Here is a 27763-nt window from a genome sequence, read left to right as displayed (position 1 = left end):
GCTCACTCGCTAGTTCGGCACCAGGCTAGCACCAGGCTAGCACGGAGAGTCAGTCGAGGGCTCTGCTCCCTTTCACCCCGGCTCGGTCACACTCACCGCCCGCACATTCCAGCACCATGGCTGCTACGGACGTAGACGTGTTCTCGGTGAGTGGAACCGCATTTATCTGGTTTATTAGGGACACATTTGCTAACCCTAACCCCGGGAGAGAGAGAGAGGGGACTTCGGGTTGTGATTAGGAGAAGTGTGGGTGTTAGCCGCCGTGTAAGCTAACCGAGCCACCGCCTCCTCCTTCACCCCCTGTGTCCGCCCTCCGGACCCCGACGTGGGGCTCAGTCAAGGCGGTGGCTCGGGGGTCTCTGTCATGTTGTCTTCTCACCTCACACAACACGAAGACAACCCCGCCATCGTTGGGTTGAACGTTGTGCCACGTAACGTTGATTGTGTGTTATTGGGAAAAATCACGAATTGCTGAATCCAGAGGGGTGTAGCGTGTTGGAGTGTTCCCAGTTTATCTTATTTACAAGTGGCTGTAAACAACCCGGTGTCCAAACACACGTTAATAACATCCAGTCACAACACTCTTACAGCACAACATGGGAAAAAAATGCTACACAAACAGGAGGTGGTTCCTTACAGTCAATGTTGTTCACCACAGTCCCTGTAATGGGAAGTGACTGCAGTTTTGTTGTTTAAAAACTGCAGTATTACTTTGAATTAGTACTTAATACTGCATGATGTGCTGCCATGTGGTTTCATTTTTACTTCCTCTTCAGGGTTGTAAAATTATTTGAAACCTAGTGGATGAAATGCTATAAAACAGGAGGTAGTGGTTGTAAAGTCCATGCTCTGTACTACTGAAACTGCACCTACTTTATGTATTTACCTGAGTTTTCTAGTGTAGAACTGCCATATTATTTGGAGTGAGTCTACAACACTTAAAACTATATCATGTCATAGTTAGTAATTGGTTTTGTCTTAACTTCCTCTTCACTTGGGCAAACTTATTTTTAAGTTAGTGGTCAAGATGCTATGAAACAGGAAATGGTTTTTATAAAGTCAATCTTCTATTCTACTGAGGCCATTGTACGTATTTTATGTATTTATCTGAGTTTTCTAGTGTAGAACTGCCATATTATTTGGTGTAAGTCTACAGCACTTGATACTTTATCATGTCCTAGTTGATATTTAGCTGCAAAATTAAACGTTTCTTTATTTTTAACTTCTTTTGACACATTTATTCCAAAGGCCATTTCCCGCCAGATGCTGAGCAGGCTGATACTTTGCTTTTTCCCTCTTTGCATATCTCAGCGGTAGGTTGGGCACACGAGTAAATGACAGTGGAATGTTTGCATCCTGTATTTTATTCCATTGTGCCAAGCCCTGTCGTCATTCAGGTGTAACCTTATTTTTAGGCTTCATCATGGTGATGCAACACAGGCTGAAGAAACGTGCAACAACACATTGGTTGGGTAGGCAGTTCTATATGTGGAGAATTCACACAACCAAGCATGCGTTATGGAGAACTCAACATTATAGTGATGAGGCGAATCCACAGGGGGAGATTTCGAAAGGGTGATTAACTTTTTGGCAGATGCCTGAGGAGATCCTTGTGGTGTGGAATTGGACAGTAAGCAGCACTGAGCTGCAGGGATAAAGAGATTAAGAACACACTCCAGGGCCACTCCTTCCATTTATTGGTGCAACTCATGGCTACGAAGGAAAAAGAAGGAAGAGAGGATCCCAAATAAAAAGAGGATCCAGAGAAAGACATTGCACAGTTGACATTTAGGAACCTGTCCAAGAAGGAGTTGGGGTTGGGCGGAAGACATTGCGGGTTTGGCGACTTCTTAACCGTCTCTTTTGGGAGAGAGGAAATTGGAGAGCTGATTAATGAGAAAAATGCTGAGAATGCAGTGAAACAGGCCAGTGCTAGGAGCAGCATAGTTGCCTGACAGTCTGACTTCCTGTCTAACTTTTCGGAACTAAGTGAGACCATATTGAACAAACTCACATGTGTGCCCGGCAGTTTGTGTACAGGGCCCGCTGTTAATTATGTGCAGCTATTGATAGGGATGTGTGGTTGGTTGCGTTGTTGTCCCACATCAATCCCTGTCCAATGGAGGCTGTAGCTTTGGGATTACTTTCTAGGCCAGAGCTGGCGTGAGGTGATCAATGTAGCTCACAACTTCTATTGTTTTTTTTTTTCACTCGCTGATTGCATTCGAGTGTGTAGCATGAAGAGGATGCTATATGTGTCGGTGGTTATGTAATGGAATGGCCGCCAACGTATTCATGTACACTGCTTGCTGACCCTGAAGAGCATCGTCTCTCCCGTGAGGCCGGCTTGCATAAAATTAAATTAGCTTCACAAAGTGCCTCAGGGCAGAAGATGTGGACCGACAAATTGTGGGGGAAGGCTTATACTTTAAAAGAGTTTTTTTTGTTGTTTGTGCTGTGTTGTTCACTTGTGAATTCATGATTTGCATATGTTCTCCAGCTACATTTATTTACAGAGTAATCAGAATCAGTCTGCATTGAATTTTTAAAAAACAAATCAGCGGACTTAAAACACTGTACCCTAAACCAGAAACCCTAGTTTCTGCTTTCCCCATCTGTTCGTTGATCGGGTCAGGTTGTAGGTCTGGTTTACTGACTGTTTGCTGTCATTAGTGTTGTTAGCTGAACGTAGAACAAGCAGGCCAAAATTGCCCAGAGGCGAGTTTGTGAAATCCAGTGTTGTAGATGAATAATGACAGCCCAGCTGCAGCCTGTGGTGATGAGTCAATATCCATGTATAGAATAGGTTCAAGTTTTTAACCCCTCAAAGACCAGTACAGAGCTCAAAATCGTGACGCTCTAAAATGGCTTTCAGAATAATCTCCGCCAAAGCTGAGTGGAGATTTTGAGGCTGAACTATTAGTTGTTGATGTCGTAAAACCACCAGTGCTCCCTTTTAGTATATCATAAAAGGAGTCACAGGTTTGATCCTGGTAGCACCCAGTGAATCCATCAGCAGTCCTGTGGCTTGTTAAAACGATGGGGTTACAGCTCAAAGGGCTTTTATTCTTATGTATTATTCGCCTTAAATGGGAAGTAGACGTGATTTTCATCAGTGTGGACACTAAAAAAGCTGCAGTTATTTACATTTGTTTCCATTACGTGGCTATTTATACGCAGAATTAAGCAACTTGCACAAGTCATGAATTTGAATGTCAGTCTTGGCTCATTCGCCTGACGCTGACATGGCTGAGTCAGCACTAGCCGAGTGGACAAAGACTTAAAACTTGTAGAAAGTAAAAGAAGGGGATGGTCATTTTTCTGTCATTTTATGCCTTACAATAGTGAGTGTAAGGCAAATTCAGTTAAAGAGTCAAAACTGTTTGCAACACACCAATATGCCAGATTTCTGTTTGCATCCTTTGTGACACGAACACCTCACAGCGACTCGCATACGATTCTTAAATTACTAACCCCGGCACACGCTACTAGGATCCACATTTTTGTGCACTCTATGATTAAATCAACTTCACCTCTCCTTAGTATTGTGCACAGCTCGTCTATATCCTGAAACAGGAATGCTTTTCATCTGACTCTGCATGTATAAAAGCTTAACATGCACATGAGGGAAAAAGCTGGCAAATCTAGGTCTGTGTCCGTTCAGTGAAAGTAAGGAAACTGCATATTTTTTAAAGTATGCTGTACATCTGTCCCATTAAATGGATTCTGTCTGGACTCCCGTCGCTCTCACTCATTTTTTTAGTCTTCCCTGTTGGGCACTGAGTACATGAGTAAACAAAGCTGAGCAGTACATTGCAATTGTTGTTCACAAGTGTACTGATTAGACAATAATCAGATAAAAACTTGTTTGTCTATATGTGCTTGCGGATTCCTTGTCCTTGCGTCATCCGCATCCCAACCGTCTACATTTTTACCATTACAACATCACCACCGGCACAAGTAGCAGCAGGAGAACGGCTACAGCAGCACATGAGGGCAAAATCTGTACGTGTGGTTTGAAATATTGCAAAATTAATTTCTTAGTTGGTGGCATAAGACGAGCTGTAAAAATGTTTGTGCCAAACCCTCTCCGATCCCAATAGCATGATATGTCAGTCTAAACAAGATGACTTTATAGAGGACGTCAAGCTACACTTTCATAAGTGTACGTGACAGCCTTTGGACAGGAAGCACCATCACAAGCCACCTCACCAAAAGCGTACTGCCGGTACATGTGGCTTTATCACTGAGGTTACTGTGTATGTGGTGTCCGCTCCTCACAGACACCCATTGCATCTCTAGAAGCCAACATCTGCTTGTGACACCAAAAAAAGCTTATATTGCCTCCAGCAAGTAACTCATGGCTCAGTTCCCCAATTTGTACTCGTCCTTTAACCTGGCTTGAGGTGCATTCTTTATACAGGTCTCTGTTTTAATTACAGTTTCTACTGTCCAGTCCTGCCACAGGCAAGTCAGTTTAGCTACCGTCCAGTATTGGAGTGTCAAGTTTAAAAACGACTAGTCGGATCGAGGTTAAAGCTACTGGAAGATAAGGACTTCTCTGTAGGGATGCAACAATTATTTCCAGAGCAGCTTGATTTTCACACAACTCCGTCCAGTAGCGACTGAACAATACCTGTCAGTCTGCAAAAGAAACACTGCCTCCTACACTTTGTTACCTAATTCATAAATATGCGTCAGAACGTGTAAAGTAAATATGTATGTCTTATAAATAATAAATATAGTCTTTAAGAGGTGGAAACGTCCAGTTAAGTGATCTGAGGGAAAAAAATACCTTACATCTGATCTGGCCTGTTTATAGCTGAATGTGGAAACAACATTTAAGGTAAACCAAACTGCACATCAATATCCTGTAAATATTTAAAACCCTTTTCAAAGACCCCTTCCCCTCTGTTTACCCCCCCACACCACACACACAAGCAACAACTGCAGGGGTGTGTGTGGAAGTCTGTCAGGTTGCTCCTGTCCGTCCAGTGGAGGCTCACTGAGGCCGACACGAGGTGCAACCACGGCTCAGACACCAGTCAGGTGGGAGCACGCCAGAATGCAGAAGATAAGCTGAGGGGGGTGATGGACAGAATAACAGCGGCGTCTGGTGAAAGATGGAACAACTGATTTGGAGGATTTTCGGGTCGCATCAGGGCTGCTCACAGAAAAGGTTTCTCTTAGTGGAGTTATCTTGGTTTTGTCCTCGGTTATGTCAGGTTGAGTCTGTGTCACATGCTGTATTTATTTAACCTTCTGGAAAGTGGTTGTCACAGTTGGCTGTCTCGTGAGCATGGTCGAAGGTCGAGATGATTCAGTTTATTGTTTTGACTCGTAATTCGACGGCCGATTAGTGCTGAAGAAAATTCAGCGAGAGTCCTGTATAGCAGTGGATTAAACTGCAAATGAAATGAAAGTGCTTATTCAGCATGGTTTTCATGGTGCCAGTTTGCAGACATGTAAACCAACAAAGGCTGAAAAACAAGCTAAAGTTGTAGCCTTTAACATTATTCATTGTAAAAAGTCATTTTCTAAGCAAAATGAAAATGGGGCCGGACATAATTCACTATCATTTGGTATTTTAAAGGCTAAACAATTTATGATTTAATTGGAAACATGATGGAAAATCGATCCTTAATGAAAATAATCATTATTATTTAGCTTTTCACACTAGAGCCCCTTTTTTCCAATGGTCAACAAACCAACCAACACCCACTAACATCTGGCTTTTGTCCTTAATGGGAATACATACAATTGGCGTTCACTCCTTGGTCAAATGACACTGCAGTAGACACAGGTTTTAAAGTTATGGAAACACAACACCTTGGGAAACACACTCATTTCTTTTACATCTTTATTTTGGCAGTCTAGACGCTGATTCTGCATCTTTTCCAGTGCAACATTATGATACACATTTAACTTTCGGATGCTGCTGCATAAATAGCCACAAAAGTTTGTGTACTTATGTTTTTTTTTAACATCGTGGGAAGAACATGCAGCTGTGACTTTTCTAGCAAGAGCAATATTTCAGATGCAGTGGGGAAAAAACCTCAAACTCCTCCACTGGCAGTGGGAAGGGATTATCTGTGTACCTGCTAATTTATGTGTAAAAGCGAATATTTATTTAATTATTCACAATCACACATGTGCATTTCTTCGGTTACATAAAAAAGAAGGTGGTTCACATCAGCCATCAGTTGCAAACTCACGACACTGTGAGCTGGCCCACATGAGTCGAGCCTCATTTCTTTCAGCGCAGCCATTTCCTGTTGGCCTGGTGATACGGTGGCCTGGGGACTTTGTTCTTTCTTGACCCAGGAGCAGTTACTCACAAGCTTTTCATTCGTGTCAGAATTCATGCTGCAGCTCTTTTACTCTCTGGAGTAGCCTGCGTAGATGGGAGAACAGATTAGTCACAGTTTTCTTAATCGCTCTTGTTGGTTGGTTATATCCCGTTTTTTGCTGATTGGTGTAAAGGTATAAGGAACTACAAAAGGCATCATTATTAGTGTTGTTGAAATCCAGTAGGTTATGAGCAGAATGGAAGTCACAGCTGGGGAAATGAATCATTTTCTGCAGTTCTTCTGTCTGATCCCTAAAAGATAACACTGATTGTCACGTCTACATTCTCTTTTGTAACCCTCAGCCACAGACAGAGTCATCAGCCTCTCACATACTTTTACACAAAGATCATGTGCTAATGACAGGGAGGTCAAGCCACAGCTCTCTCACGAATGAGAATATTTCGCATTTTTCTGAATCTGATTTGATTTATCATACTTAAAAATACTTTAAATTTATGGAAAATGTCTGGACTTCAGCACATGTGTGAACGCTGCTTATCAAATAAGCTTGCCACTGATAACATTGTCTTCAAGGGCAAGCTCACCTTTTTCTAAAGGCCTTAACAGTTTTTAGTGTACCATGAGCTTTCAGAACACATGAAATCTCCCAGACTTGGAGCGTGGGACCAAAACTTTTCCCACTTCCACAGACTATGCAGCTGCCACATGTGAAACCGGACATGAAACAACAGATAAAATGAGCATGCAGGTCTTTATTTATCATTTCCTTGATAAAAAAAAAAGAAGCAAATACAGATTATCAGCTTCTCTGATTTTAAACACTTCTCAGCAATCTCCAGAGTCGCTGCACCGGTGTCCTTGCAGGCACGACACCAGAGGCCACGCCCTCCCCCTTCAGCAATCCAAGCAGATATTGATACCTGAATTGCTATGAAGTTATATTTCTTCATTTTGCTTGATGTTTTACAAACCGTGACACATTTAACAACATTCCAGGCAGATTTACAGCTTGTATAGATTTTTTTTATTGAATGCTTGTGTATGAAACTTCCAGTGCTACAGCTCAGCTCAGTTTTGCTTAGCTCAGCTCACATGCGATTACTTCAGCTGTGTTCGCTGACACGTTAAGCTCGTTCTCTTTTTATAGCTCATAATTACACACATGTATGAGTGTGTTTTTATGTACATATTTATATATATATAGTGCTCATCCTGTATTGTACACCTCAGTTAGATTTATAACTCATCTGCAGTAAACACAGAGCCGGCCTCCACCCCTTGGCTCAACACAGCCAGGCTGCGTTCAGCTGAGCCCTGCTCTCTGGCTGCCTGCGCTCGGTGACATCAGCCTCTAAATATGCAGTCCGTCGTGGCTGAGCCAGACGAGCTCGGGTGGCCCCATTCATCTCAAGGTGCCGTCTGCCTCCCCTCCTCTACAGTTCTCACACACATGCTCCCCCAGCTTCCCGGCTGTCTGTGCCTCAGTCAAGGTGGGACAGATAAGGGAGATCAGAGGTGAAACGCTTACAATCCAAAAGTGTCTGTCTGTTGATCTTTGATTTGTTGTACATCATAGTCTTTGAGGTTGAAGCTCCAGGCGGCTCCTCCCCACATGCAGATTGATTACAAAAGTGCATGTGCACGCTATTTGCAATAATCCACAATAGCTTTGGTGAATGCAGATCATTTCTGACTTGTGAAGCTTGTCACACTCAGTTTGATTAGTTTATAAAATGTGTTGTCACTGAGCTCTGAATTAAGATAAATGGTTTCACATCATATATGTACTTTGCTTCTACTAGGTGGCTGTGTGGACCCGTCAGTGCTCAACTTAAAGAAACGTTTTTATTCTCGTCTAAAAATATTCAAATTTTCCATACTCTGTATTAAATCACAGAATCAGCTCATCTCCCCGGTTGTTTCGTTCAAAGTGTGTGGAAATGTCTTTAGCGGCTCATGCTTGTGAAGGATTATTCTTGAAGCTCATCCTCACAGCAGGCCCTGCTCACTGAACTCACTGTTAGCTGATGGATTTAACATCTGCAGAATGAACCAGGGCACTTTGATGTAAATTTGCATAGGAATGTGAAGGCTTCAGCCTCTGTACCACCCAACTCTTCATACCTCTGTCTAATGTCTTCTCCTGGTGTTTTCCTCACATGCAGCCAGACTTGTGATTTTTTTTTTAATTCATCTCTTTTTGTCTGATTCTTCAGAATGAAGAGAAGCGTAACCTGACTTTGGGCGGCCATGTTGGATTCGACAGCCTCCCTGACCAACTTGTCAGTAAATCGGTCACTCAGGGATTTTGTTTTAACATCCTCTGTGTAGGTGAGTATCAAACGACAGCCTGAATGCAGCACGTGTGTGACAGAATGTGTTTCAACTGCTGAACATTTCTCTACGTCTGACTTGATAGAAATACACAGGCCACCCAGGTGTTGTTGTAAAAAGCCAGGTCTGAAAGCTGATGAAATTCTCCCCTCTCTCTCTTTCTCCCTCTCTCTCTCTGTCTCGTCTCTCTGGTTGCTGCCACCCGCAGGGGAGACTGGTATTGGCAAGTCGACATTAATGAACACACTTTTCAACACTATGTTTGAGAACGAAGAGGCGAGCCATTACCAGAACGGCGTGTACCTTCGGCCACGGACTTACGACCTTAAAGAAAGCAACGTCCACCTCAAACTGACGATTGTTGATAGTGTTGGCTTCGGTGATCAGATCAACAAAGAGGACAGGTGAGCACAGTGAAATGGTAATGGATGTTAAGAGTGACGGGACTAGACAATACGAATCACCTGTGGTGACGTCAGCTCAGTTGCGATATTAATGAGAAGCTAGTCCTCATTCATACACAGCCAGTCTGGAAAATTCCAGGAAAATTTGATGATGATGACTTCAGTTCATATCTGAAAGCAGCTCAGTCATTGAAATAAATCAAAGAATATAATTTTGGACGATATGAATAATATATATAATATAAATGTCTTAAAATAACCTTCAATAAATTTGACCCACTTTTATGCCGAGCTCAGAGGTTTCTTGACCTGCCGATCTTCAAAAAAAAACATGGTGCATCTGACCAACATTGTCATTTATTGCATCAGGACTGTTTTGATATATTCTGATAAAAAATACTTGTTATTTTGTCCTAATGTGCAAATACTTAGGGCACAGGTTTTGCCGTCTATCTTGATCAAACTTTCCTTTTAGCAGAGGCAAGATAACAGTGTCATAGTTCTGCCTAAATTAGATCCAAGGGATGAACATTTGAGAAACAGATTAGACTAACATCAGTCCAGAATCCTGCACATATTTCTTTTCTCAGTTGGATGAAAATAGGAAGAAGTGCAGCAGCAGTAAAGAGGAAATAGATTTTTTTTTTTCTAATCTAACATTCAGCTGTGGAATGGCTCGTTCTTGTTGTGACCTATCCAGCAAGCAGCACTCTCACGCCCTTTGGTAGCAGCTTTCTCCGCTGGCCGTATAAAATCAACATGCTGAAGGACAGAGTCCTGCTGCAGACTGTACATGCACACGGAGAGAGAGCTCCCAAAGGTCAGAGTTGGTGCATTCCACAGAGAAGATTGAAGATACATGCGATGGGAGTGAACAGACGACTGTAAACATGGTTCTGGCTGAGGAAACAGGATCAATGTTTACTTGAATCTCGCTCTGAGCTGAATAGAACATGGAAGTGAACCAAGACAGTTGGTTTTTAATTTAGGGGATTGTCATTAAACAAGATTATTTTTAGCAAGGCAACATGCCCAAAGATCTTATACTTAAGCAATAACTTTGGTTTGCGGTTGTCACTCATTTATAAATCACAGATCTAATTCATGTCCGTAACTCTAAGTTTGACACAATGAACTCTGTAATTATCAAGTTATTTTCTTTCTCTGGTGTTTACATTGTTCCAGATTAGAGAAAGAAACCACTCAATCAAATGTAGAAATGTAAATGTGAAAGCAGAGGTGACACCAGCTGGAATCAATGAGCCTGAGGTATTCGTGTAGTGGCCAAGCATAGCAACGTAATTGAGACTGACCGATTTATCCGTTGGCTGAAAAATATGAGCGTATCAGGGTTTATGTTTGCCAATATGCAAGCTTTTATTTTCTAACGTAATTTCAAGTACTATATGTAAGGTTGCATGATTGATTTCTTTTTTATTTATACTAATTTATAATTGAGTTTATAGTTAAACTGTAAAATATCCCTTATACTGGTATTGGCTCCTAATAATCTCTATCGGTCGGGCTCTACAACATAAGGAATCCACATCTCTGCCGGAACTAGAGCAGCGTCTGTTGGAAACATCTTTTCGATGTTGGGCTGCTTGATTCGTGGATATTAAATAAGTTTATAGAACATCTCCAACAAAGATTATTCTGACCGCAGAGATAAATTGTCTGAAAATGCCATGTGGTGTAGTGAGAACTAAACTGTGACTGTGACTTGTATCTATGGTGACAAACAATCAATGCACTTGAAAGAGATTTGCATTTGTGCAGCAATGATGCAGTCTATTAAATACGTGGCTAAATGTTTAATGGTCGTTAAATCCCCTTTAATTTGTGAAGCAACTATAGCTGCAGATTTCTTCAAACAAGCCTAATGTGAATGTAATCTGAAACATCTTTCGAGCTGTCTCACAATCCTTCCAGTTAGACTGGGGCCTGTTGTGCTGTTGAAATATATTAAAATCAACTCACAGAGACAAACTGTGCTGCTCCACTAGCGAGCATACTACATAATACGAAAATATTACATAACTCTGATATTCTCAGATTGTCTTTTTTTAATTTTCACTGATGGACTGTGGAGTCCACAGGTCATCGCCATGCTGTGAGAGCAGACAGGATGTTTTGCGGCCTCTGTGATTTGTTTCATCCAGACTCTCATACGCTGGACATACATTTTATGCAGCATTAAGCTGTACAACTCTAAGCTTAATACTTGTCATAGAATCAAATCACACAGTTTCTGCAAACATAACTGTCTCCAGTTCATTTCCCTTGTGACGAGTCCATATTGATACCAAAGCATAAACCAGAGGACAGATACAGTTTTTTGTCCTTAACCAACTTGGTAAATCCTCACAGTTTTCTCTTTGTCTTTCCTCCTCACAGCTACAAGCCCATCGTTGACTACATCGACACTCAGTTTGAAAACTATCTCCAGGAGGAGCTGAAGATCAAGCGCTCGCTGTTTAACTACCACGACACCAGGATCCACATTTGCCTTTATTTCATCGCCCCAACAGGACACTCCCTCAAGTCTCTGGACCTCGTTACCATGAAGAAACTGGACAGCAAGGTACACAAAACCGACATATATTTAACACATCCATATATTTGTGCTATGTGCTATTCTCTTCCCCTTTGGCAAAAAGCACACTCCCAGTCATTTCCCATTGTCTGTGAATAGTATCAGTGCACTGAAACCCGATCTCCTCTTTACTGGGACCAGTGTGCGCTCCACTGAGACATGGAGATCCCTGATCCCTGAGCAAGGGTGTGGACTCTGTGTCCCAAGAGAATAAAGCTGAAAAGTAAAAGGTTTCAGTGAACGTGCACAGCTTCCATTTCAGCGCATAGGATTTCAAGACTAGTTCACATTTCGTTCTTTGGAGTGAACTCATTTGGCTGTTTCTATGGAAAAAGATTTGAAAGACAACAGTCCAGATACTTGGGAAGACCTGCTTTACTCGGCTGAGGAGGCAGATGTGTCACATTTTTTAAAGTCTCATCCATCAAAATAAAATGCATTCAAGAAATAGCACGCGGGTTATTGTTGAAATCCATCCTTGTTGTGCTGTGTTCCAGTTTGACATGTTAATAGGACAACACAATACTCTATACAAGTCAATAGTCACGTTCTGAGTCATACGGATTTTTGGCTTTTTTTGTGGCTCTTGTGTGAGTATTACTACACGGATTATTGGTGTACACTGGAGGCACCATCACTGGCGTGGCCTCATTTAGACAAGTGGTGGGAAAAATCTCATCACAACAACACTTGCAGCACGACAGGAAGTAGGGGGTGGGGGGCTCAGTGGGGAAGGACAGGGTCATGAATGGGAAGGTATGTGGATTTTAAAGTCTAAGCTGTTTGCTGTGGCTTCTCTTGAATTTTTCTATTAAAGGTTGAGTTCCGCTACTATCAGATATTGTATTCCTCTTTACAACACACTTGAATAAGCTCTACCTGTTGACATTTTGTTCAAATGTTTTTCGAGAACTGCTCAGTGCCATAAACACAGCTTAACGCATTCAGAGTGTTTTTTTATCCTCAATCATGGTGTCAAAGTGTGGTCAGTGTGGAAAACACGTGTTCCCAAAGTGCGGAGGACAATGAGTACAAAGACAGAGCCAGATAAGTGAAGATTGGGGTTTGACTTGAGGCAATAATGAGAGAAGAAATGTGTGGAACAGGATTTTTGGTGACATTATAGCCTGTTTAATTTACATCCAGCAGCACTTCAACACAGAAAACTGCAGGAAAGGACAAAGTAGGATCTATCTCCTTTTTGCTACATCCTCAAAATGTCCGTGACCAAGTGAGTGCTGTGTGACGCTGACTAAAGCTACATCATTGCCCGAGTTTTGTTTTCCCATGGGCCATTGCACTTTCAAAATAGATTTGTGCCAACAGTTTGCATTTTACTGCCAAGTTAACATTTGTTGCCAGATTTCCAGACTTTCTCGGACTCCCTCAGTGACTTAAAAAAAAAGAAGACAATTTATTGACTTCTTTCTGGAGAAGACAGTCGCCAGTGCTGCCCTTCGAGTGAGAATCAGACCTTTCTCCACGTCTATTCATTTCAGCGATTGGCACAGAGACAGAGTTTGTTGCCCAGTCTGAGGCTGTGCGCTGTGTGAGAGACTAAAGTTCACACAAACACCGCATCCCTGAACTTTTCTAGACATCACCCTGAGGAGTCGTGTGTGTGTTTGAACGCACATGTCAGATGAATTTTACATCAAACAGACTTTACCCTGCCGGCTCCATAGCACAAAATAATGCAAACAAATACAGCAGTGAAACCGGCTGACATGGGGCAGAATGCAATTATTCTGCAATGATGACATGATAATGCTAATTGGTGTATTGCAGTTATACAGCAGCTCTCAGTTTTACTCATTGAATAAACATGGTCCAGCTGTATACTAGGTTTTCACCTTGTTGCCTTTGTATGTGTTTTTGTGCATCGCTTGTTTACATTGGGCCATTAAATTGTTCTACATTTCACTTATCAAATTATATAAATCAGTCAAGTAGATTTACCGCTCCCTCACTCTTAGGGTTTTGCTTTCTCCCTCCACAGTCCTTCAGTGGATGCATACGGTACAACCCCTGATAGCCCTGCTGTAGGAAGGACAGAGTGGCAGCTTTAGGCCTGTGTGTGTGTGTCTGTTGATGCAATGATAATAAATCCAGAACAAAGCAGATGGTCAAGCTTGTGATGGAAACCTGCTGGCTTACCTCTGCCAACTGTGGACGCACGGCTGCACATCTCTGCCACACGTCTCCTGTAACGCTTCAAAATAGTGACCCCGGCTACCTCAGTCAACTCACTCCGTCAATCCAGGAACATTGTTAATGTTATGCACAATTTGTTTGTAATATTTTAATGCACAAAACATTCTTAAATCTTAAGATAATACTTGACCATTTTGATTTATCCAGACACACACATGACAAGAAAACTCTGCATTTCTTAATTATCCCCACGAGAAGACCTGACTTGTGTTCTGACGTAGGAGGAAAACATACACAAACCCCAAAGATGGGTCTGAGATCCAAATTCAGGACACTTCTCGCTGTGAGGTGACAGCGCTGACCACGGAGCCTCCGTGCCGTCACTAGCAGCCAACAGAGCGATCAAAACCTGCCACCATGTGTTTGCCAACTGGCTCCTGACACCATCCAAACCAACACAACACACACGGCCAACTCTCTGAACCCTCTGCTTTGAACCGAGTCATGGTAGCTCTCCTGAGCCAAATATATATTATTTTCATCTCTTTTTATATGAGCCAGAGAAAAAGCAGTGAACACATGTTAAATGAGTTTGCTATCGGAGAGCAGCTTACCTGTTATACTCTGCACTAATATGAGTGGGATCAAAGCAGCTTACCTCAGCTAAATGCCCAATGAACCCAACTCCAGTGTGACTTTTAAAAATTCCCTGTGTTTTACAGTTGCACTGCACCAGAAAATTCTTTAAAGAAGGCCCCTCTATCCAGAGTGATTTACATCGTTGTGCAACAATGGACCCAGGTCTTAGCCTGAGTGGGTGGCCACAGTGTGGACACCGCTCTGACCTCAGTGACTCTGTCCCAGCAAATCTTTCCACAGCGTGCAATACGACCAGTGTTTTATCTGAAACCAGGCCAGTGTTGAGTGACCACAATGTGTGGATGTGACAATGTTTTGTTAAACTGGCTCGGTGAGGTTTATGCACTGGTCTCTCTTCCAGATTGAATTAATGTTTTGACTGCAATAAATCCTGAAAGCAACTCATCACATTATTTCTGTATGTGGCTTTTTAGTGGCTAGAGGTGTACAAAAGAAAGTTCCTACTTTGCCCAAATAAGTGTTGCTACGGCAAGTTATTCAACGTTCTTTCATCAAACTGGTTATTTGTCAATTACCCGATTCACTGTTGAGTCTGTGAAATGTTTGCAATAGTTAAAAGTAGGTTTCTGAATTCACAGACCCTCAATTTACATCTGTAGATATAAAACTGAGAAAATAACAAAGCAAAAGAAAAAGGATTGATACCAAAAACATTCCTGTGCATCAATTAATCAGCTAATTGTGTCAGCACTAAAATTAATGATACAAGTGGAGATTAGAGCCCCATCACCGGTCAATAATCCGATTATTTCCATGAGTCGTTTCAAGACTGTCTTGGTTGTCCAGTCGCTAATATTTGCTTTCTGTGCTGAATACATGTCAGTAGAAGCATTACTGTGGGAGAATATTAGCACCAATCTGGACACTAAAGATAAACGAACAGATCTGGCCTGTCCGCCAGATTGCCCTGTCACAGGAAAAGCAGAGGAAGCTGACCAGAAACCGTTTTCCCTTCAGACTGAAGAATTCGTTGTCGAGGTTAGACAATAGTGTTTTTAGTGTTAACAGGGATACAAATCAATACTCTCTACAGAGGATGGTGGCAGGGCCGGCAGAGCGACTGTGGTTTGTGGTGAATTAAGGCAGGAAGAGAAATAACAGTTTGAAGGAGGAGTCCTTTGTTTAGAATTAAGATCTTTCTTTAAAATGATAATAACATTTCTAGTTAATTATCCAATAGTATGATGGAGAGGATTCAGTTTGTAAATTCCATTTGACAAAAAGGAATGATATTTCCTACTCTACTATGGGAAACATAATGTAATGAAACAGGCAATGAATATGCCTTAAGTTACACACAGCTAGATGTCTCCATGACAACACTGTATTTGGTGTTTACATCCCCTGTGGCCTCCAGATTATGGGAAATGTATTTCAAAAACGTAGAGCATGATTATTCCCCATATTTAAGTAAGAAATAGTATAAACAAAGTTTTTTTTAACAGTTTTTTCACATATTTTTCACATAACTAAAGTTCAGAATGTATGGACATGTTTCTTGTATCCCTGGAACACTGACTGTTCCTCAGTCTGTTCATAAAAGATCAAAACGAATGGTACCAGAAATATCAAGCTCCAGAGTGTGATTTTTATTTTTCTAGCGATTATCTTACATGTGAACTGTTTTGATGTGGTCACAGCTGCATGACTGGCTCAGAACAAACACCGAGTACTATTTAGGAATACTCTTCGGCCAGCTGGGAAAATCCCGATTATGGGAAATCAGCAAATATCACTAACCCGTCCCTCCAAAGACAGTTTTACTCAGCACTGAATTAAAGCAATTAATGAAGTTGGTTTATTTAATAAGGGTTACAACGTGATACGAGCTGACCTGCTGTAAATTAATGATCCAGATAAGTATGATGAGGCTTTAATTTGACTTAACAAGCACTGGCTCCTGCTCTGGAAGGCACAGTATGGAATTGATGAGTGAATCTGCAGGACTCCCCCCCCATCCCCCCCACCCCCCTGGTTAGAGATGTGGGTAATGCAGCCACACAGAGGAATGCACACACACTGTGTTTGTTTCTGCACATCTGCAGCTGATTGGACATGGAGCCTGGCTTATTTTCATAATCACTGTTTGTTTAATTTATCTATTGGGGATTTGACTGAGCTTATTTTTGCTGTATAGTTCAGCTGCACATGATCTCGTTCTTCCTCAGACATGTTTGGGTTGAGTTCAGCTTTTTTACAGTGTTTACTTTAGGCCTGTACCCACTTGATTTTGCTTGTGTAATCCGATTCGGCTGTTCAATATGAATATTGGAAGATTTGTTCATTTTTCTCATGCCGATTGAACATAACAATCAGACAATAAGTCCTTCTGTAAATTTGTGAAAAGTTTTGGTTGATCTCTGTGCATCTTTAATTTAAAAGGGTTGTTTAATCCTGTCCTCAAACCAGGTTAAACCAAATAATCACATTATATAAATGTCATATGACACACAGCTGATGTCAATTAAAAATGCACTCAGAGGCCACTCTTAACCCTATATTCTTCTCAACCTCTCCTCAGGTCAGCATCATTCCCATCATTGCCAAAGCGGACACAATCTCCAAGAGTGAGCTCCATAAATTCAAGATAAAGATCATGAGTGAGCTGGTGAGCAACGGCGTCCAGATTTATCAGTTCCCGACCGACGACGAAACCGTGAGTGAGATCAACGCCTCCATGAACGTAAGTAAACCAGAAACACTTGACTTTAATAGACTGAACACAACAGCATATGTTGCCAAATAAAACAATTGGGTTTTTACACCTTTTACATTTGTCTCAAAATTGTTGTGTTAAAGAGAATTCAGTTTTTAAGACTTGCACCCTCATGTACCACATGTGTTAGACATCTGGTGATGGCAGCATGTGCTGACGCTGTTTTATAGTCTTTTAACAACAAAAAATATTTCCAAATACGAGCTGTTCCTGGGCATGTGCTTGGACATACAGTATATATAGACGTCATAAATAGCTAAACACTGCTCAACAGCACCAATTACCCATTTTTTCCATAGTAAAATAATTTATGAATTTGGTGGCATACATTCCTTCCTCCAACTGGGCTATTGTTTTATTTTACATATTTTACAATGTCAAATGAAATCAGAAATTGAGTAGATATATAATTGAACATAAACTAATGACCTTTTCTCAGGTAGCTATTACAAAGACATTTGCTAAAGTGAATATTCAGACTTTTGAGTACAAATAGGTTGTGTGTGAAGTAACTGTTTGAACACACCCCTATACAGTTTATTCTCTTATGGATAAATAATACAGCATGGAAATAAAAGTGGTGCTGGTTCTCCCAGGCACGGTGCTTGTACACTGTCCCCATCTATTCATAGCTGGTTACATCAACGCCCACACTCCACCAGCTTGTTCCTCTGAGCTGCAACCGGCCAGCTGGTTTCAACTCACCGCCTAATTTTTGAGGTTGCTATGGGGCATGTTTCCCCCTCTGATGCCAACATGTCAAACCCAACGGGTTCACAGCAAAAAGAAAGTGTATGTGTGTGTTTAATCACTGCACAAAATAGCCCCTTACCACCTCAACTGAGCCACATTTTTTAAAACAGCCGTCTGCTGCAGCTCGTGTGCCAACGTGGTCGCAAGTCGCTCTGGTGTGGTCTGGTTGTGAAAGATAAGAGAGGGGACGGCCACAGTGAAAAGACCACTCCACTTTCATTAATCCCCTCTGTTGAATTATTCGTGCTGCACAGCAACATGCTTGTGTCCAGTGAAATCTGTGCTGTTAAGACTTTGAACACCTGCATGAAGCAGCCAGGGGGAAAACATCTCAGAGGAAGTGTAACCCCAGAAGACAAGTAGCCAGGAGTCAGTCCCTTGTTATGCTTGCAGTTACCCCTGTGACCTCTTGACCTTTCTAACACACACCTTTTTTCCTGTGCAGGCCCATCTGCCGTTCGCTGTGGTGGGCAGCTTGGAAGAGGTCAAAGTGGGGAACAAAACAGTGAGAGCCAGACAGTACCCCTGGGGTGTTGTGCAAGGTGAGAAGCATTTAAGAGCAAGGTAATCGTGCTGTGTGTGTGTGTGTGTGTTTGTGTTTCTCAAGCAAACGCAACACGGAGGGAAGAGCTGGCGTTTAACTCCTTTTTCTCCAGACCGCTACAGATAGAGGCCACACTGTGACGTTGGCACTTGTGTGGTGTGATGATAGACACAAGTCAGAGGGTGGAAGTGTTTTCATCGTACCACTGATTCATTAGCATCCAAGGAAGTACTGCAATAATTATGCTATTCATCGATTTGTCAATGAACAGAGCCTTTAAAAACATACAGTAGCAAAAGTTCACTCTTCAGTTTCTTATAAATATTGGGAATATCTGATAATAAGTAAGTTAGTAGGTGTTGGTGGGGTTTTTTCACCAGTGGAAATGGTCTATATGAACACATACACGAGAACGTTTTCATTTTACACAAAATTAAATCTTGCACTTCAGTCAAGATATTGGCAGAATCTATTTTGCATCACACGCTGGTTGTTATGAGGATATTTTGTAGATGTGGAGAAACGACATGCGGTGTAACTCAACAGCTGAACGTTCAAGCCTCTTAATCAGTAACCATGGCGAGGGATGTTTCCTGCTCTTGTCAGAGGGGCGAGTGCGTCCCACCATTTTCCTGTTTATTTATACCCTGCCTCTCAGTGTGCAGTGCCCTGCACAGCTGTGATTGTGACTTCATGAGGAGTGACACTGTGAGATGAAGGGCGAGCGAGTGGGCTGTGTGTGTGTGTGTGTGTGTGTGTGTGTGTGTGTGTGTGTGTGTGTGTGTGTGTGTGTGTGTGTGTGTGTGTGTGTGTGTGTGTGTGTGTGTGTGTGTGTGTGTGTGTGTGTGTGTGTGTGTGTGTGTGTGTGTGTGTGTGTGTGTGTGTGTGTGATGCCCATGGTGATGAATATCTTTCTTTGCATGCATGTAAAAACTTTAACCATGGCCTTGTTTGTCTGTGTGCGTACGTTGCCCCTGGAGACGTCACCTTTTGTGTCAGGGACCTTTGTTTCCCATGGCTCATTCCTCTGAGTTTGTCATCGAGGGTAAACAGCTTAATTTAATAACATCAGGCAGAGTTGTGCTGTGAGAATATTACAGCTCAGATGGGAGTTATTCTCTCTCTCATTCCCTCCGACCATTGCTCCCTCCGCTCCTCTCTTCTGTTTACTGCCCTCACACTCTTCCTTTTCTCTCTCTCTCCATTACCCACTGACAACGCTCATTCTTCATCCCTCAGAAGACACATGGTTATTTATAAAGCCTGCTGCATGTCCCTTGGGGTCAAGTCCAGTCCTGTTTAGCTGAAACCCCTTTTTAGCTCAGCAAATCTGTGAAACCTGATGATATTTAAAATGTACAGATCAGATTTTCATGAAAAGCTAAGTTTGTGTACTAAAAGTATTTCCAATATTCAGTCACTGGCTGTGGGATGATGCTGTTCCATGTGCATCTTAAGATTTCAGGCTTAGTTCAATTATCGTCTCCATCTTCTCATCCTCTCACCCTTGCACATCTCTGTCTGACAACAGAAATTAGATCTAATGGGATGTAACACTCGGACACTACTTTGCTGTCTTGCTTATAGTCAGGCAGACATGCAAACCGATGGCTCACCATACATACACTGCAGTTTGTCATGAGGGCAGGGGCCGAGGAGGACAGAAGTGTCTGTGTGTCCCGACACTCGGCCGACTGAAAGGAGGGTCTGTATCCGTACAAACAGTTGTTAGATGCCAGATGTCATGGAGATGGGTTATGGTAACATCTTAAAGAGCCATGGGAAATTTCCACCGGCGTGAGAGAGGACAGAGGAAAGATTGTGTGTGTGTGTGTGTGTGTGTGTGTGTGTGTGTGTGTGTGTGTGTGTGTGTGTGTGTGTGTGTGTGTGTGTGTGTGTGTGTGTGTGTGTGTGTGTGTGTGTGAGCGTGAGCGTGTGTGTTATCTTTCTTTAGAATCATAGTGCTTTGTTATCTCTGAACTCCAGACATCTGTAACATAGCCGACAGTGTGTTTCTTCATCGCAAGCTACTGTGTGATATTTCTTCTGTGCATCAATAGTGTATTGTATGTGTTTGCATGTTGTAACTTTTAACCATATTATGACATAATTTAAAAAGTGCTTGTCAAACTTAAAGGGATGGAAAACGCTACAATGGGATTTATATTTGTTTTACGTGTTAATCTGAGGAAGGTTTTCTTCTCCTCATCCCTCCACACACACCTGCTCCTTCACCTCTACTGGGATGCTTCTTCTACGTCATTGTTTATTTACTGCGTCTGTTTTCTTTTCACTTTGTCGCATTGAGCTTTTAACGATAGACTGATAATGATAAACTATGCATAAAATAATTTGTTTGGTGAATTACATTTCTATGTACATGGGTGAATCTAAAACTTTTTTGATAATTGATTTAAGTATGAACACTTACAATATTTGTTGTAATTGTAATTATCTAGTAAGGACAAGATAAATCAATTTCTTTAAACATTAATGATTTCATCCTCTAGTTTTGGGTGAAAATATAAATAATCATCCTCATTTTAAAGAAGTGTCTAATTAAAGATATTAAGCTTCTCTCTGACACTAGAGACTATTTATTTCTGTCAATCTTGCTGATTCGCTACATAAAACTACCCGATATATTATAATTATTTACCACTGAGCTTTGGAGTTTGTTTTAATAATAATAATTATAATAATAAGATCTGCCTGGTACACACAGAAGCTTTCAGTGTTCAGTGAGTAAACATGATGTTTCGGCTCAATTATATTTTGCTCATTTGTCTCTATTTGTTTGCAGCATGTCTCTTTAACCCATTTGTGTGCGTGTGTGTGTTTGTGGAGCCTGTGCTCAGATATCTTGAGGACTCAGTGCTGCAGTCTGTCTCAGGATTGGCTCTCACTCAGCTCTCAGCAGGGAGGCCACTGCAAAGAGGCCATTAGATGCCAAATGAACAGGCACTGCCAGGAGCCTGGACGCTGAGGACACTTAATTTCTGTTTTTAACTCGTCGTCTCCCTCTAATGACATGTGGTTAGTCAGCAAATTTGAATACAGTTAAGAGTGAGCGATTCACACGGCTACAGCGTTAAGTAGATGAGGATGAGTCGTGTTCGTTGGCTGTTTTCATCTGAATCTAATAAAGGAAAGTTACAGCATCTGACATGTGTTATGCTGCTGTGTGGTTTTGCTACCTTGCGCTGCTTTAACAGCATTTTCCATCAGGAGAAGCTAAATGCCAGACTAATTGGGCATTGCCGTCAAAATTATTGCCGTCTTTTTACATCCTCCGAGCTCACAGCTTGTGGTGGTATTTAAACACAACACACATCCTGTCCCTCCACCGCTGAGTGGACGGCAGATGTTTCAGTGCCTGAGAGACCACATGCCTCCTCTCTTCATGTGCAGTTGGCCGCCGCACACATCAGATCTGACACAACAGAAAATCTCTTAATAGTGATCTCTGAGTTCTGCTTAACAGGTTGATCACATTTTCTACCTGAAAGGGGAAAATTATTTTTTTCCCTTTGACATCACACGTCTGTTTTAACAGGCCACTCTTCTCTTGTTTTGCCAAGATAATTTGGCCGATGTTTTGAGGTATATGCTCCAGGTTCTTGTGGTCTTTATTTCTGCTCAATCACATCCAATTCTTAAGAGTTTTTCTAGTTTCCATTTGGACTCTGAGGGTAATTTCAAGTCTGTAAATAAGGAAAAATAAAGCTAAGAAGGAGAAACTGGAGAACAGTGCAGAATATGAGTCAGCAGAAGGGAAATCTGGCTAAAAAACATTGAATTAAAGACTTAAATAACACTAAATAAAAGTTAAACTAATTTTGTCCTTTCACCATCTGCAATAATGTTAGTGATAAGGGTTATTTATATACATTATGGGCCGTCGAGAGACATTACACACAAATACACTGAGTGGGATTCGAGCAGCAGTGAAGTGTGTGGGGAGGAAGCTCTCAGTACTTTTTTGTAGAGTTTATTGAGAACCATACGACTTGCGACAAACACTGTCAGTTATTTTAGCTACAGCAGCTCTGAAGTACATTATTTTATGATATGGATTTTTCCGCACAAGCTTTACAATTTTTAAATGTAATAAATTAGTACTTTTCTGCAGGTAAATCAAACATCGCAATGTCAATCTTTTATGTGATTTTAACCTCGTGTTTATGTAATGCAGCTGAGAAGTACGGAAACATTTGATTTTATAATAAAACATTCAAGGTTGTTGAACCCTACAGAAAACACATAGCGGAATGTATATTCATGCTGACTATATTTTCCCAGACTGATTCTCACTACATGTGGCTTCAGTCCATCTTAGTCCCACATTGACCTTTGTTCTGGCCTTGAACCAAGCAAAAAAACTTTACTTTTTAATATCCGGAACAGCCCATATTGTTCTGGCAGAGTTAAGTGAGGTGACCTATGAGTAAAAGGGCTTCATCGGGATGGAAATGATGCCCCCCCACCCCTCGGCTGTCAGTCTGTCAGGCAGGAAACACTTAACTGCCCTCTCCTCTCCATGAATTCATTTAACTGTGAAAGTAACTCAGTCATGAAACTAAAGTTGTTAGTCGCTCCAGAAGTAAAAATGCAGAATATCCCACCAGTATTAACTCCTGTTTGTTGGCAAAGGATGATAGATGTGGATTAATTGATATCAAATTTGATTTAGTGTGTCAGATTTTCCTGCTTTGGAGAGAGAGATGGAGGAAGGGAGAGGAAGTGTGGCAGGGTGGCAGATGGAGACTAAAGATATGATAAAAGCAATGAAAAAGACAGCCGGGCACAGAGGGAATTGAACAAGAGAAGCAAAGACTCAGACTGTGAAACCAGACACAACTGCACATGTGTAGCTCTGACTCACTAACACAATCCAACACCTTTTTTTCACAGAGCAGGATTTGTCATCGTAAACAACGAAGTAAATCACATATTGTGGTGTTTTCTTTTTCTTCTTCAGTTGAGAACGAGAGCCACTGCGACTTTGTCAAACTCCGAGAGATGCTGATCAGGGTGAATATGGAGGATCTGAGGGAGCAGACCCATGCCCGCCACTACGAGTTGTACCGGCGATGCAAGCTAGAAGAAATGGGATTCAAAGATACTGACCCCGACAGCCAGCCGTTCAGGTAGAGAGAGAGAGTTAACACATACACACACTAAATATAACACAATATCTGAAACCACAGAGATACTGTCAACAGCAGTTTCCAGACAATACCTAATATATCCTCTCCTGTGTGTTCTTCTCTCCAGCCTGCAGGAGACGTATGAAGCAAAGAGGAAAGAGTTCTTGGGCGACTTGCAGAGCAAAGAGGAGCAAATGCGACAAATGTTCGTCAACAAAGTAAAAGAGACGGAAGCAGAGCTGAAAGAAAAGGAGAGAGAGGTGAGTCCAGGGAAATTAAACTAAGGCTATGGACAGAAATATGTCATTTTAAAAAGAACAGGGTTATCTCCAAAACCCTGCGAATTCAGAGGCACTTTTTCAAGCTACATGGTTACTCGGCACAATACTGGTTTATTATTTTATTTATTTATTTAACCAGTTCAGCCAAATTCTAGCATTAAACCCTTGATTCGGATGAAGCATTACATGTATGTAAAAACCCCAAGTACATGATAATTCAGTACAGTCTGTCATCATATAAGGAACAAAATCATTTCAGATTGAACTAAATGATGCAGCTCCACTAACTTACTTTGTGCTGTTTTATATTGGGAAAATGTCATGAGCTGTAATGATCAATTTTCATTATGATGATGCTGTTGATTCAATTATTCACTCACTAAATTAGTTAATTTTTACTTTGTTGACCTAGAGTCCGTTTCATCGCAGCACACTCAATTTTAATCTGTAATATCTGTCAATTATGTAACAAGCTGTTTTGAACAATCCGCTTGTTGTTGAATTATAACCTGATTTAATCTCCCGCTGCAGCTTGGTGTTGAGCAAACGCTTTCACCTGACACATTGATTGTTTAAAAGAAAAACACAATAAATATCATTGCTTGCCATCTGTTCCCTTTATCCTCTGTCAATCATCACCTCTCCTCTCCTCCCTCTCAGCTGCATGACAAGTTCGAGCAGCTGAAGCGGATGCATCAGGAGGAGAAGAGGAAGGTGGAGGAGAAGCGGAGAGATCTGGAGGAGGAGATGAACGCCTTCAACAGGAAGAAGGTGGCAGCCGAGACACTCTCCTTATCTCAGCCGCTCAAGAAAGACAAGGACAAGAAAAAGTAAGTCAGTCCCTCACTCACCTCTCCTTCTTCTATCCATAACAGGAAGCTCCTATTTTCCAGCTCCTTCTCCTTTCTCCAACTAATCCTGTTGCCTTTTATAATTTGTGCCTTAAAGCCTGAAATCCTTCTCTTTTTGCTCTTTGGCTCTTTTCTAGCAGAAGGGGTTTCATTCTGCTTTGGCAAAGTGTCACATTCAGGAGCCTTGAATCCAATGTGCTGCGCTGTTGTCTACTTATCTCCAATACACAAGCATGTCGGCCATTAGAAAGGGCCTGGCATGTGCTGAGGGAACTTCCCTTTATGTCCTGCCCAAGCTTAACATTTCCTGTCCTTTCACTCTTTCCCTTCGCCTCGCTCTAATTATTCAGGACATTCAGGGAAGAGGCAGCAAACCCACTCTGAGACAATAGCGAGCTTGGCTTATAAATAGGTGATGCAGAATACAGCCTACCTTGAGTAAGGGGATGCTGGTGGTCCAGGTATAAATACTACTACTACTTTAAGCTCTTAGTACACATGTATATTTCACTGCACTGCAAACCATTCAGTACAATGTTGGAGTTCCTGCCTTGCAGACACCCACTGGTTTCTGTTCATTCATGACAGTGTGACAGTTCAGCTGCAGGGACGCGTGGCACATGCATTATTGAGTAACCGGTTGTAGTGAACACGTCATGTGACATTTGCATCGCTGCTTTCATTGTGTGGAGATTCAGTTGACAGCAGGGATTGTCTCCAGGTGCGTTCAGGGAACTGGTTCATGCTGCTGCAGTGTTTGTGAACTGGGGCTGTTTTTCCTGTAAGTTAAGAGGGCTTTACTTTTCTGTGACACCTTAGTTGTTTTTTCGCTACGTTAACATGAATGAGTCCTTAGTTTCAGTTAAGGTAAATCATAATCATACAGCAAATCACATTTTAGACGGTTATATGCTTCAAGTTTTTTGTAGCTGTTTGTGTTTGTGGGAAATCACTCACGGCTGTTGTTCAGGTATTTTTTCGTATTCAGTGTAGCTTATAAATGCAACTGGAGGAAAATCTCCTAGTCAAACAGGAAGGTGTAGGCAGGAGAATAAACATGTAGTTGTGATGGATTAGAGACGTAATCAGAGCAGGTACTTAAGTCTCTGCAGGTTCATTGTCAAACTGTCCTGTGAGGAGCTGAAGCTGATGTCTGCCTGGGAGACTGGAAACAATCCAACATTTGCTCAACTTTAGACAAAGGTCTGCATTGAGCTGATCTGCACATGACTTCCTCATAGTCTTTAGTCTGAGGCCGAGCGTTCAAGTGAGGACAGGTGGCTCCCTCTTGTGGCTGCTCTCACACTGTCATCGCTGCTGTCAGAAACACTTCCATCATTGACATTCCTTTCATTTCTTCATGCCATCCAACCTTCAGTTAAACGAGAGCCAACGTGTTGATAAGTTAAAATAGTGTTTATTGCAGTTTATTCAGAGACAGAGAAGTGATGCTTGTCCTCCTCTCTTCACTAACACAAGCTGTGGCCTCTCTCTGAGCTGAAGCACCTTTTTCCTTCCACACAAATTTTGTTTTTTCTGTAGAATTTCAATGTCTTCTTAATTTACTGTTTCCATTCCCAAGTTGTTCGTTCATTCAATTTATTTTCTTTATTGTTTGTCATTGTTTTTCAGTTAATTTATGGGCGCTGTAAACCCCCCCACACACGACCACGGATTTGTCCTCCATCACCATAGCAACGTCAACACCTGTTTATGTTTTGTTTTTTTTGTTTGTTCTCTTTTTGACATTCCATCTTACATTGTGCACATGGACCAAAGACACTGAGGATGATGATGATCATGATGAAGCCACAGGGGAGAAAAGAATGAAAGATGGTGAGAGATAATCATCAGCCAACAGTGGCCGTCTCATTTAGTCAGGATCATTCATTCCGTTTGTTTTGGACACTTTTTATATATATATATATATATATATGCATTTTGTTTTCCTATGTTGTGATTTTCTGTTTTGTTTCAGTTATTCATACAGAAACAAGAGATTATAACCCCGTCAACCCCTTTTCAACTTTTTGGTACTACAGTGTAACACACCAGGGTCGAATATTTGAAACCGAGGCTGATTATAAAGATGGACGACGCGTCTCCACTTCCTCATTTTGTACAAAAACATTAAGCCAAACAATCCTTGGTTTGGCTCCTGCCATCTTGTTCTCCTCACGCCAGAGTCCGTAACCAGATCTGCAGTTTGGAGGTGTTTGTATCCAGGATATTTCAGCTTCATCTCTGGGGGAGGAAGTGGACACATGTCGCACATCTTTGTCAACACTCAATGAGTATTTGATAAAATCCTTAGGTCTGACATTTATATTGAAGACACAATTGAAATCAAGTCTTTCTTAAGGTTTTTTTATCTGAATATCTCAAACTGTTTGAAAAGTTGTCCTGGTGTGTCTGTTTACCTTTTTGTTTGAGACTTTAGATTTAATGCATTTCACAGGAGAATAAATCCCTGTATCCAATGAGCCCAAATAATCCATTTTAATAGCAATATAAAACTGAGTACCTGTATATTGTATAATTAACTGCATATACGTCGGTACTGACGACCTAAACCTTAGTCTTAACTCTTAATAAAAGTGTATGCAATATTCTGGTGCTGTTTCATATTAACTCATTAATGTATGTGAATATTTTCTAGAGCTTACTCAGCCTATTATGCAAAATGTACTAATTTTTGTAATATTATTGTAATGAGCAGACAAGGTTGTGTTTACATTGTCAATAAGTGATGTAACTTTATTGTAAACCACGAGTAACGCCTTGAGGTGAGTGTTGTGACAGTGGACACGCACAGGAACATGAAGCCAGTACACACACACACACACACACGCTCACAAACAGGATGCAGGAAAACATACAAGCCTCAGCTCGCTGTAGAAGAGTTTACACTCAGATGAGAGCAGCTGTATTTACTGTCTGTCGTTGGAAATAAATGCTCCACCAGCACCTCCACCACCACCTCCTCCTCCATCCTTCTCTGCTTTGATG

At 41.5% G+C, this 27763-nt stretch overlaps 1 protein-coding gene across 1 annotated transcript; it reads left to right on the top strand.

Moving 5' to 3' along the window:
• Positions 1-14: 14 nt before the first annotated feature.
• Positions 15-27363, top strand: septin8a (septin 8a). Its single transcript, XM_061085401.1, has 10 exons — positions 15-146; positions 8528-8642; positions 8854-9049; positions 11447-11633; positions 16981-17142; positions 18374-18470; positions 23454-23622; positions 23750-23882; positions 24564-24733; positions 26387-27363. Exons 1-10 carry the CDS (start codon positions 117-119, stop codon positions 26388-26390), a joined length of 1263 nt encoding a protein of 420 aa, XP_060941384.1. The 5' UTR covers positions 15-116; the 3' UTR covers positions 26391-27363.
• The last annotated feature ends 400 nt before the right edge of the window (positions 27364-27763 follow it).

Source organism: Limanda limanda, chromosome 14 (assembly GCF_963576545.1).
Source record: "Limanda limanda chromosome 14, fLimLim1.1, whole genome shotgun sequence".
Classification (NCBI taxonomy): Eukaryota; Metazoa; Chordata; class Actinopteri; order Pleuronectiformes; family Pleuronectidae; genus Limanda; species Limanda limanda.
This window is presented reverse-complemented; position numbering and strand designations above follow the sequence as displayed.